The following is a 12,844-nucleotide window of genomic DNA, read 5'->3' as shown; positions in this document are numbered from 1 at the left end:
GTAATTCGGCCATACTCTTTTTTTTTTGCTCTTCCCACTTTCTATTTTTCAATACCTGTTAGAAGCGCTTCTCTTTTTTTTTACAATATTGGAACGTCTTCAAAATTGTTGGGGACCAGAACCCCTAATTGTCAGACTCGAACCTCTAACCACATCGCACTCGAACCTGGGGACTCAATTCCCTCACTGTCAGGGACTCGAACCCCTAACCTCCGGACTCGAACCAGGAGACTTTAAGGACTCGAACCTTACCAATGGAATGTGAGGAGAGCAATTACCAATACCACTTAATACAAAGGCAACATTGTTTCAAATGCAGTACACCATATGAAATGCTCCGATTTTCAAATAATTAAAATGTTTTTTTACCGTAATTCTTTCTTTGGAGGAGAACAGGTGCCCTGAATCGGCGATCAATCCTAGGATCCCACTTCTGACACCAACTGTTTTGGCAAATCTTTTTCTGACAGAATAAGTAAGGAAGCAATCTTGTCTTTGTGGGTTTTTATTACAAGGAAAAAAGAAAAGTCTTTGCAAGGAGAGGAAAAGAGTCTTACGAGTTGTTACCCCTTACTGAAGTCCAAGCAAACAATCACCTCCATTACACAGAAGTGAGAGAGACAGAGAAGAAAAGGAAAGCAAAACAATGATCTTTGTCCAGCTGCACTCAACTTATTTTTATTGAAAAACAGCTAGTAGTCACAACATGGCTGGGAACAACTAGGATGCATAGCATGGCCGGAAAACAGCTAGCAGTCACAACATGGAACAATAAAGCATGTGAAGGTTGTATAAACTAATAGAAGTAATATTTGGTATGTATAAAACATACATTTTCCAACTCAGCTGGTTTTCTCCGGGTACTCCAGTTTCCTCCCACATCCCCAAAACATGCATGTTAGGTTGATTGGAGACTCTAAATTGCCCGTAGGTATGAATGTGAGTGTGAATGATTGTTTGTTTATATGTACCCTACGATTGGCTGGGAACCAGCTCACGTGAAACAAGATAAACTGCTTAAGCTTCTTCAAAATGGACAGAAAACACAAAAACAATCACAAAAAAATAAATTAATTTTTGATTGTTTACACACATTTTCTTCATAGTTCTCTCCAGCAAGGTTCTGAGTGCCTCTCTTGAAGATTCTCAGTCCAGTGAAAGAACCAAAAGATCCAGTTTCCCGTCAGCCTCTGTATGCTCTGTCCCTGCAGGTTTATCTTGGTTTTCCTTCAGCCTCTGTATAATATCTACCTGTGGGTTCTACCTACTGCATCTGTATGATCTGTACCATGAGTTCTTCTGGGCTCAGGTTCTTTGTGTGACCTGACACCCGATGTCGGCTCTGAAAGTTGTGTCCGCTCCAGTTGGAGCTTCTTCATCTGTTCACTCACCTGCTCTTCTGCATTCTCCTGTTCCTGCTTGTGCTGCGGTTGAAAAGCACAAACTGCACGTGAAAGCACTTCACAGGAGGCCTAAAGTAGGCAAGCTAAAGGAGACCAAATCACCTGTTTGTGATGCAGCTGTGAACTGAATTGGGCCAGAGCGGTGTATAGAAACTGGTACTGCTCAGGAGTTTGGATCATCCCCCCCCTGTACGGATATTAAGGGGAATGGGAATCTGACTTGAGCCAGTAGAGCATGAGGTCACAGAACAGACTTGCTGCAACAAACCTGTCCAACCGAAGCTGACACACCGTCTCCAGAACGTCCACGCAACCCGTTTGACGCAGCTGCTGACAACCGATGCTGCTGGCAATAAAGCAACCCGTCCTCCCGATACCGGCGCTGACAGGGACAGGACACCATGGAGAGAAGATTGCATAGTATCTAGTGCCATGATATAGCCCACAGTCCTCCTGAACAGAGGAATGAGCATTTGCATATCCTGTACCTGCAGTGGACAACGATTGGACCAAACTGGTGGTTGGTGCCTGTGGTTGGCTGAGAGCTGGCTGCTCGGAGGGACGCTCTGTATGACTCCACCTCTTCCACCAGTCGCAGCAGAGGAGCAGTGCATTGTGGGACACAGTGGTCGGGCCATGACGTGAACCAGTAGTGTCTGACCGGACGGCGTTCCCAACAGAACACACACTGGAAGCATGCATACACATAACATGCCATGATTATTGTTTGTAAACAGTGAGTGAAGAAGAAGGTCTGCACATTTACTCCTCTGCTAATGTCCAACACCTGCAGGAAGTGTCATGTTGGAAGCTTGGAGGACCAAGCAACTAAGACGGGGGCGGGAGATTGGGTGGGTGTTTGCTAAAGCTCAATTAAAAAGGATATGTTATGCGAAAGTAACTTTTTTGTAGCGTTTATACAAATAGTTATATGTCTGGAATGTCAACAAGACCCATCAAGTGTGAAATTAAACAAGTACATCTGAAAATGTGTCTGTGAGTGAGCTTTTGACTAATTGTTTGGCACACATAACACTGCCCTCATACTGAGTTTTTCCACCCATGACATGGATACGATCCACTATATTCAAGCTATAGCCAGACTAGATGGAAGCACGATCATGTCAAAGCCGAAAGCTAAGTGTTAGCACAGATCAGTCGTACTCATCATTTGCGTGAGACAGAACTAGCGCTTGTGAGACAGAACTAGAGCTTGTTGACTTCAAGCATTGTGGATGCTGACACAAGAATCTTAGAGAGCTTTTATCATGACACCTGGGAACACTTTTTATTTAAAATGATGAACAAAAATGTAAAATGTGTCCCTTTAAGAAAAGCGCCATGTGGGTTTCCTCAGGGGGCAGCTATCCCCATTAGTGAGACAATTAGAGGGGTCCTGCTTACATTTATAGTCATATTGACATTTCTACTAATGCTATAAAGACGTCAATAAAACCACCAAAGCACTTCATGTCCCTGCCCCTAAGTCACAAGTCCCACCTGTATCTCCATGTCAGTTACAGTGAAGCCCTCTTTGTCTTGACTGTCTGTGACTCGCAACTGGAATCGACCAAATTGACTGGTTGCTCCCTCCACCTCCTCCTCACTCCTGTGGTTGCTGGGCTGAGGCCAGTACCTCTCACACTTCTGGACACGTCATTGTACACTTCAACATGCTACATATTGAACAGCATCAGTGAGAGAGGATGTCCTCCCCACCTCGTTGGTCTCCTTCAGCCTGGTTACCATGACAATGATGCGGCTCCTTTCCTGCCAAACCATGTCCCAGAAGTCTCCCACAGTGTGTACCATTGGCCCTTGTGTGGCGATGTAGGCCTTCGGAATGCTTCGGTAACCCTGAGAGAAGGAGGCAACACACATGCTGAGATCCTACTGTGTGTTTGTTTGCGTGTGCTGGGGCAGACACGTTATTAGGATAGTTTCCAGGCAGGACACGCCACTCTGCAACATGAATGGCTCCTGCATCACGGGAAGGGCAGGTTACGCAGATGTAACCACATCATCCCAAACATGTATCACATTTGTACAAAATAAAAACAAAGAAGTTTGTTATGCTTAGGTTTAGGGCTAGGGTTGGGTCTTAAGGCGGTTTAAGATGGGTTAAGGTTAGGATTAGGGTGGGTTAGGGTTAGTGGGCAACATTAACGCCACCACACTGAAGTCACATCCCATAATTTCTCGTGTATAATGGGCACCCATGTATAATACGCACGCAAAGTTGACCTCAAAATTCTGGAAAAGCCTTCTACCTAGCACCTGAAGAGAGACATGTACAGACATAGTAGAATGCCTGCAAAAGAGTTCACTGCTTCAACTATTTCTCTTTCAACTGTGTACTTCAAAGAGGGCAATGCATTCTTGCCACCAAATGCTCTATCTAGCAGATCTGCGGTTTTCAGGGTTTTCAGGGCAATACGTCCTCTGGGTAAGCTAAGAGGTGAAGCCATAAATGGGGACTGCCATTGTACTATCAAACAACAATTGGCATGTAATACTGGAGAGGCAACTTTGAAGCACCAAAGGGAATTCGCAGGGCGTACAGTTGATTCAATGACAAGAGCCATCTGGTGGACAAAAAGTCACACCAAATATGGGTAAGAGGAAGTAGCCGTACAATTAAAATCTTAGTGAACCAATCAGGTTTAGGGCCAGTCCTTAAGAGTACGCCCACAGATGCGAGACTTTATAAGCTTCTCACAGAGGTTTTTGGGGCTGGGGTCATCGCGAATCTGACCATGAAAACAACTGTTAATGCACAAAGGCTTGTTCAATAAACCCAACCTTAACCCAACCCCCAGTGTCTCAAAGTATTCTTTGCTTCCACTCGACATGAACGCTTTCTCAGACCCCGAAATTAACCTCAAATGGCGTCACGAATAGGATTCTCTTTGTTGTGGCTCCTGGTCGACTTCTCCGCGGGGCCGATGAGGTTCCATTCCGACTATAAGGTGAGCATTTTCTCACGTGTATGCCTGCCGGGCGCGCGGTGTCGCCGAGAGCGGTAGTCGTTTGCGGCAGAATGTGAACGGTGTGGAGGGGTCTGTGTCGAGTGGACCTTTGAATACTTCGTCCAAATTTGTTATGGTTTAAGTTTAAGAGTAATCGATTAAGAATGCAAGAGTGGCTGGCCCTCTGAGTTAAGAGTGAAAGAGGGGATGGCCCTCTTGGATGCATGTGAAGACATGCAATGAAGTGAAATGAGAGTTTCTGAGGAAGGAAACAGAAAGTGTTAATGGTAGAACGCTCGACAGGGGGCGCAAACCTGGCTTCAGAACGGATGCGTTCCCGCAGATGATTTGAGCTCACATTCTTGCCGGATGTCAGTCAGGCCATAAATTAGCAAGTAGCGTCACCCTGTGAGTACAATATCCCATAGTCTTTAGTTACTAATTGATTAAAACCTGGCCAGGTTACAACGTAGCAGTGTGAAAGCGTGGTCTGTAAGAGAAGTGACGTCAGAGGTCCATGTGAGGCCTCAGGAGCTAGCTCACACGGTATTGGGATTAAGTAATCACAACGACGCTTTGTGAGAGGGTAAAGACAGCGGCATATTTGCAGTCGTTGTTGTGTTGAAAGGTGAGGGTTCAACTCCCAGTCATTTATTAATTTGCACTAATCCGAGGCAGAGCGTCATCAAGTTGTGAGGAAATTAAATTACAAATCATGGGACCTCTATTTGGGGAAAAAAAAGAGGCTCGCAGGAGATTAGAAAAAAAAAAAAAAAAACGTGGACCGTGTGAAAGATAAGAGTATTCTGTGTGATACGACTTATTAACTGTGCACACAACATAAAGAAAAACCTCGAACTAGTATATAGTTTATATATTATATATATATATAATTATATTAATATATATGTAAATATCTATAAAGGGTACTCATTATATTTATTATATAAACGAATGATACATATATATTGTGTGTATACAGTGGTATGCACACATTATACTAGAAGATTATAAATGAACGTGTGTGCCGGGCAGATGTGGCACCGCCAGGGTTGCGTCGCAGATTTCTCCTTTCGGGTTAACAGAGCTAGCCATCTGCGGCTCCGCGTGCGCGGGTAAGCAGTCCGGAAGTGGTGACGGAGATTTGTTGGTCATAAAACGCTTCGGTATTTGAATAAAGGAGGCTGTTGACATTTTCTGTAGCCGTGGATGTGTTATGGCACATTTACAGCCCGGTTGGAGGAGGCCGATGTGAGTCGGGGCGGTTCCGGTCCGCTTTGGGCTGCACACGGAGTTTTTATGAATGGCGAGAAAGTTACTGTCTGAATGAGGTATGGAATGTGATGTATGATGTGGAGAATAATACGCAGACGAGTGTATTTTAGTGTGTTACGAGTGAATCACGGTTTGTGTACGTGCGGGAGTTCATGAGTGTGCGCGGAGAGACTCCAGTATCAGCTAACTGGCTAAATGTTTTCAACTGGTGGAATGGATGTGGCTAAAAGTGTGTATAAACAGGGAATTTGCTTGGTGTAAAGGAGTTTTTGAATGCGGAAGACAACAGTCAGGGGTTACAGAATAACTTTGATGTAGTGCCGAAGGGATCGAAATTAAAACGCACGGAAGTTTAATATCTGACTCATGTGATGACAATGACATTAGAAAGTTTGTAAAGGACTTTGCGGTGAGCTCAGTTTAGTAGTGATGAATTGAGAAATTATTGGTAATATAACAAACGGTAATAAAGTGTAGATTCAGGCTGAAAGGAGAGGGGGGGAAATTGGGAAGACAAGCAGAAGAGGAGAATCTCCCCCACTTAAAGATTGGTAATGTATGTTGGATGGGGGATTTGAAATTTGTTGTTTAGTTAGCACATGAGTTGATAGAGGATCGTGATAAGTAAATTAACTCTTACTGCGGCGCTGTTCGTGCTTGTTCCTAGAAGAAGAGCTTTGACATATGTTGCAAAATAATGGAATATGTGTTAACTTGCGCGTCAGATGGAGTCATTCTCGTGTTTACGAAGTGGCACGCGAGTAAGCGGTCAGAAGACTTTTATCAAGTATAATAAAGTGGAGTCATGAGAGAAAAGCATATACAGTGTTCCCTCACCACTTCGCGCTTCACGTTTTGCGGCTTCAGTGCGTCGTGGGTTTTTAAAAAATATTCATCAAAAAAATAAATAAATTCATCAAAAAATAAAAATGAAAAAATACAGCCATATCAGCAGCCATATTGTGGAAAGACACGTTTCATGCTGATGCACAAGCGAGAAGGTTTCCCTGCATGCCAAACAAAGAGATGAGTTGACTCAGAGGCTTTGTAGATGCCTGTACTGTACTGTACATGCCACAGGCACTCATACAAGGCACGTGATTGGTTCCCGGCGCGACATCGACCAATGAGAGCACGAGGGAATTTATCCCGTGAGCTGATTGGCTGTGCATCATCTCAGCCTCACCCAGCATCTTGTTGTGTCTCGCCAGTCTCGTCCACGCTGTTGACTGTCATGCATACTGTATCTTAGTGTTGTGTTCGTGATAACTTTTTTTGTTTAAGCGATAACTTTTTTTGATTAGTTAAGCCCTTACAATACCGCCTAAGCGCTGTGGCCCTGCGAGAGCTTCCTCCAGGGCGGCCAAGAGGAAGAAGAAGATGATGACCATCAGCGAAAAAGTAAAACTTTTAGATCTGATCAAAGAGGGCAGAAGTTATGCATCTGTGGCACGGCATTATGGCATGAATGAATCTTCAGTGCGGTACATCAAGAAAGAGGAAGCAAACATCCGCAAAACTGCTTCAATAAGGAAGCGAAACGTGTGGTAACTCCGCATAATAAGAGACGGGGTCCTCTATAATTCCCACAGCTCTGCACATCACCCTTGTTCTTAAAAATGGGCACCAGCAAACTTTTTCTCCATTCCTCAGGCATCTTCTCACAATTATATTGAACAAGCTGGTCAAAAACTCCACAGCCACCTCTCCTAGATGCTTCCATACCTCCACAGGAATGTCATCAGGACCAACTGCATTTCCATTTTTCGGCGGGCGGGGATCGAACCCTGGTCCTCAGAATTGTGAGGCAGATGTGCTAACCAGTCTCCTCCGTGCCTCCGCATTAATTTCAACAAAGTTAAAACATATTTTGTTCACCGCCATTGTTAGGCACAAGCACGTTTTCATCCGCGTTCTTCTAAGGTGATTTTCCCCACTCTCTTTTTCAGGGTCAGCGAGCAGTAGTAACCGACATTTAAATTTGAACATTTCCGTGAGAATAGGAGTGTTGGTCAGAATCTGGTGGGGAAAAACTTGAGGTAATTTGGTAATTGGTATAAAGCAGGTCTCCTGCCCTTGGACAGAAATAAAGGTTAAATGATATTAAAGTCCATAAACATAGGAGAGGTCAATGTAAGGATGTTAAAATTTTGCTTAGAGAGAGTCAGACTTCTCCCTTGTCAGCGGGGGTTTGTAAAGTCACTCGGAAAGATTGTAGAAGAAATTATGGCAAGAAATTGTTACTATTACGGCAGTATGAGGTTCAGATTATACAGCAATGTAGTGGAAGTAGCGGTTTAGGAGGCGAACATTGAAGTCAGGAAAGAAATTTGATTTGGAGTCGTTGATTTATTGTATTGTCTTATTTTACTCTTGTGTGTCAGACATCGCTTACCCCAGGCTCCCCTGCAACATTAGGCACTAAGGGAGTCCTGGTGGGCTCTCCGTTTAAAGGGTTAGAACTCCACATTATCCTTATGTATTAAACTGTGGACCATAAACAACGATGGAAGCTTGCTTAAACTGGGGTAGAGAGGGATTCGCTTCAGGTCCCACAGCTGCGTGTGAAGCGATAGCCCCACTTACGTTAGGCCACACCTCGATAGAATAACCTTAGCAGATGTTGGGGAAAACTAACCACGCTTTTTTCAAGGCTGCTCTCTAACGATCATTTGAATTTGGTGTTGACTGAGGAAAATTCGAAGGTCTTGGTACGGCAGTCAGGACCTGTTTAATTTAAGTTATAGCCGAAACAACCTTTCAAGAATAGGAGTAAAATATATTGGCAAAGTGTTATTAAGTCAGCTAACATGGTTAACACTGTGCCTATCATTCTTAAAATACAACCCCAATTCCAATGACATTGGGACGTTGTGGTAAACATAAATAAAAACAGAATACAATGATTTGCAAATCATGTTCAACCTATATTTAATTGAATACACTACAAAGATATTTAATGTTCAAACTGAAAAACTTTATTGTTTTTAGCAAATAATCATTAAAATAGAATTTTATGGCTGTAACACGTTCCAAAAAAGCTGGGACAGGTGGCAAAAAAGACTGAGAAAGTTGAGGAATGCTCATCAAACACCTGTTCAGAACATCCCACAGGTGAACAGGCTATTTGGGAACAGGTGGGTGCCATGATTGCGTATAAAAGGAGCTTCCTTGAATTGCTCAGTCATTCACAAGCAAAGATGGGGTGAGGTTGACCTCTTTGTGAACAAGTGCGTGAGAAAATAGTCGAACAATTGCAAGGAATTTAGGGATTTCATCATCTACGGTCCATAATATCATGAAAAGGTTCAGAGAATCTGGAGAAATCACTGCATGTAAGCGGCAAGGCCGAAAACCAACATTGAATGCCCGTGACCTTCGATCCCTCCGGCGGCAGGGCATCAAAAACCGACATCATTGTGTAAAGGATATCACCACATGGGCTCAGGAACACCAGAAAACCAATGTCAGTAAATACAGTTCGGCGCTACATCCGTAACTGCAACTTGAAACTCTACTATGCAAAGCAAAAGCCATTTATCAACAACACCCAGAAACGCCGCCGGCTTCTCTGGGCCCGAGCTCATCTAAGATGGAATGATGCAAAGTGGAAAAGTGTTCTGTGGTCCGACGAGTCCACATTTCAAATTGTTTTTGGAAACTGTGGACGTCGTGTCCTCCGGTCCAAAGAGGAAACGAATCATCCGGACTGTTATGGACGCAAAGTTAAAAAGCCAGCATCTGTGATGGTATGGGGCTGTGTTAGTGCCAATGGCATGGGTAACTTACACATCTGTGAAGGCACCATTACTGCTGAAAGGTACATACAGGTTTTGGAGAAACATATGCTGCCATCCAAGCAACGTCTTTTTCATGGACAGCCCTGCTTTTTTCAGCAAGACAAAGCCAAACCACATTCGGCACGTGTTACAACAGCGTGGCTTCATAGTAAAAGAGTGTGGGTGCGAGACTGGCCTGCCTCCAGTCCAGACCTGTCTCCCATTGAAAATGTGTGGCGCATTATGAAGCATAAAATATCAAAACGGACACCCCTGTTGAACAGCTGAAGCTGTACATCAAGCAAGAATGGGAAAGAATTCCACCTACAAATCTTCAACAATCAGTGTCCCCAGTTCCCAAACGTTTATTGAATGTTGTTAAAAGAAAAGACACAGTGGTAAACATGACCCTGTCCCAGCATTTTTTGGAACGTGTTGCAGCCATAAAATTCTAAGTTAATGATTATTTGCAGCGGCACGGTGGACGACTGGTTAGAGCGTCAGCCTCACAGTTCTGAGGACCCGGGTTCAATCCCCGGCCCCGACTGTGTGGAGTTTGCATGTTCTCCCCGTACCTGCATGGGTTTTCTCCGGGCACTCCGGTTTCCTCCCACATCCCAAAAACATGCATAAATTGGAGACTCTAAATTGCCCGTAGGTGTGACTGTGAGTGCGAATGGTTGTCTGTTTGTATGTGCCCTGTGATTGGCTGGCAACCAGTTCAGGGTGTACCCCGCCTCCTGCCCGATGACAGCTGGGATAGGCTCCAGCACGCCCACGACCCTAGTGAGGATAAGCAGCTCAGAAAATGAATGGATGGATGGATGATTATTTGCTAAAAACAATAAGGTTTATCAGTTTGATCATTAAAGATCTTGTCTTTGTAGTGTATTCAATTAAATATAGGTTGAACATGATTTGCAAATGGCGGCACGGTGGCCGACTGGTTAGAGCGTCAGCCTCACAGTTCTGAGGTGCGGGGTTCAATCCCCGTCCCCACCTGTGTGGAGTTTGCATGTTCTCCCCGTGCCTGCATGGGTTTTCTCCGGGCACTCCGGTTTCCTCCCACATCCCAAAAACATGCATTAATTGGAGACTCTAAATTGCCTGTAGGCATGACTGTGAGTGCGAATGGTTGTTTGTTTCTATGTGCCCTGCGATTGGCTGGCAACCAGTTCAGGGTGTACCCCGCCTCCTGCCCGATGACAGCTGGGATAGCCCCCAGCACGCCCGCGACCCTAGTGAGGAGAAGCGGCTCAGAAAATGGATGGATGGATGATTTGCAAATCATTGTATTCTGTTTTTATTTGTTTAACACAACGTCCCAACTTCATTGGAATTGGGGTTGTAAAAGGAAGGAACATTTTCTATAGTCAGAAAAGGATCTTTCATGAATAGAAGTCGAAAGGGCATTAGTGTCTAATAATAAAACTAAAGAAAATAATATATATATATATACATATATATATATAATAAAAGCTGTATGGGAAACATCCACTCACTCATAACTGAGATAAAATAGTCCAAGCCGATCCGCTGAGAGGAAAACCAAAACAGTCCAAATTGTGGAAAAATCCAAAACATGATTTTAAAAAAAGGAATATTCGATTGATCAGGTCGAGCATTCCTTCGACAGACTTCTTCAAATTTTGTATTAAGCTTTGGTAGGGGTTTGAGAAGAGATTTACAATAGGATCGATTATGTTATAAAATTGGATAGAGGCCTGGTTTGTTGTGGTAGAGGTTGAGTTGATTTTGATAATTTGCAAGATAGAATAGTGGGAATTAGGGGATTTATGCAAGTAGTTAATTGTGGCACATTGGGCGAAGCCATGAAGGACACCTGTAGACTTACAAAGGAACTCGGGGAAAATGTATTCGCAGCAACGTGTGGTTCGGTGAGTGACATCAAATCAAACTGCTTCTTTTACACTTGGATAGTGATAAAAGTGAGAGTATTAGTCAGAGGTATTTCTAAATTGTCAATCTAGCAGGATTATCGCTTTACCGAGGAGGAAGACCTAGTGTAGTGATTGTAATATTTATTTCGAACCTGGCAATTTCAAATTCAAGTTCCATGGTTGCAGGGTGTGAGTCAACTGTTTGCCCAAACAGGAACGATGGAAGTTTGATATTAGTTTCGTTAAAGAAGGCCTCGGGTGGCTATACAAGTTTCATAACTCTCAAATAACAGGTTTAGATCTGCTAAATAGGTAAGAACACAAAGGCGTCAAATGGTTAAAAATGGGGTCGTTGAGCGTTACTGTTCAACCATTGAGTATTATGGTTCAGTTTTTGTCTGTGTGGAATGTATGTGAGAGTGGACAACCACTTCTGTGTCCAGGTTAATGTTATTGTCTGAGAAGTCTTGCTTGTCATGTCTTGTTAAAATGTGTATGTTTGTGTTAATTGAAAGCAGAAATTGAGAACCAATGGAGCCGGCTAACGGAAGTGATTGTGGGGATGTGATCACATGCAAGAGTAAGTCTCTCACCCATATTAAGAAAATAATATCCCAAGAATTTAGGAAACTGAGTTCGCATCAAGTTACATTTGTGCGCATCCATCCATCCATCCATCCATTTTCTGAGCCGCTTCTCCTTACTAGGGTCGCGGAGGTGCTGGAGCCTATCCCAGCTATCATCGGGCAGGAGGCGGGGTGCACCCTGAACTGGTTGCCAGCCAATCGCAGGGCACATATAAACAAACAACCAGTCGCACTCACATTCACACCTACGGGCAATTTCGAATTGTCAATTAACTTACCATGCATGTTTTTGGAACGTGCGAGGAAACCGGAGTGCCCAGAGAAAACCCACGCAGGCACGGGGGAGAACATGTAAAGTCCACACAGGCAGGGCCGGGGATTGAAGCCCGGTCCTCAGATCTGTGAGACAGACGCTCTAACCAGTCGACCACCGTGCCGCCACATTTGTGCCCATGACCCTTTATTAAGAGCTCTGACCTTTAGTTTATGCGTGATTTGAAACACCAATGGGTCAAATTCGCCCATGTGGAGAAGGCTTCTATGCACTTTGTGGGGTCACCTGAGATGATGTTGACATCAGATATGTTTATGATGACCAAGGACATTCTGACTGACAAGATAGGACGGTCTTTTCAGACTGTTGAACGACTGACCTCTGCGACTGTGTACATGATGAAGGGGGGGAGGAGTCTGATTTGTGGAAATAACCTTATTTTTCAGGACACCTAGGAGGATGCAGCTTGACAGTGATAATGTGTTGTGTTGCAGGTTGTTGGATTGCTGTGATTATTGTTTTTATGTGATTATTGTTCTATTGACATTAACACTTTTGTGAAACATGTTAACCATGACTTGGGGAATAATATCAATGTTTGGTGACAATTGTTTGTTTGTCCTTCCTCTGGAATATGTGTACAGGAAGGATTTCGT

General features: G+C 43.8%; 1 protein-coding gene across 2 annotated transcripts in view; it reads right to left on the bottom strand.

Annotated features, from left to right (window-relative positions):
- Positions 1-489: 489 nt before the first annotated feature.
- Positions 490-12,844, bottom strand: part of LOC133465322 (tyrosine-protein phosphatase non-receptor type 7-like) — a 33,527-nt gene continuing 21,172 nt past the window's right edge. For both annotated transcript variants that reach the window (XM_061748039.1, XM_061748038.1), the window contains 6 exons: positions 3,123-3,260; positions 2,904-3,050; positions 1,892-2,091; positions 1,672-1,785; positions 1,506-1,590; positions 490-1,424 (listed from right to left, as the gene is read on the bottom strand). In XM_061748039.1, the coding sequence (XP_061604023.1) occupies positions 1,248-1,424; positions 1,506-1,590; positions 1,672-1,785; positions 1,892-2,091; positions 2,904-3,050; positions 3,123-3,260 (861 nt within the window). In that variant the 3' untranslated portion in view covers positions 490-1,247. The remainder of the gene's footprint in view (positions 1,425-1,505; positions 1,591-1,671; positions 1,786-1,891; positions 2,092-2,903; positions 3,051-3,122; positions 3,261-12,844) is intronic.

The sequence above is a fragment of the Phyllopteryx taeniolatus genome, chromosome 1 (genome assembly GCF_024500385.1).
Source record: "Phyllopteryx taeniolatus isolate TA_2022b chromosome 1, UOR_Ptae_1.2, whole genome shotgun sequence".
Lineage (NCBI taxonomy): Eukaryota > Metazoa > Chordata > Actinopteri > Syngnathiformes > Syngnathidae > Phyllopteryx > Phyllopteryx taeniolatus.
The sequence above is the reverse complement of the archived record's forward strand: the minus strand, read 5'-3'. Positions and strand labels throughout refer to the sequence as shown.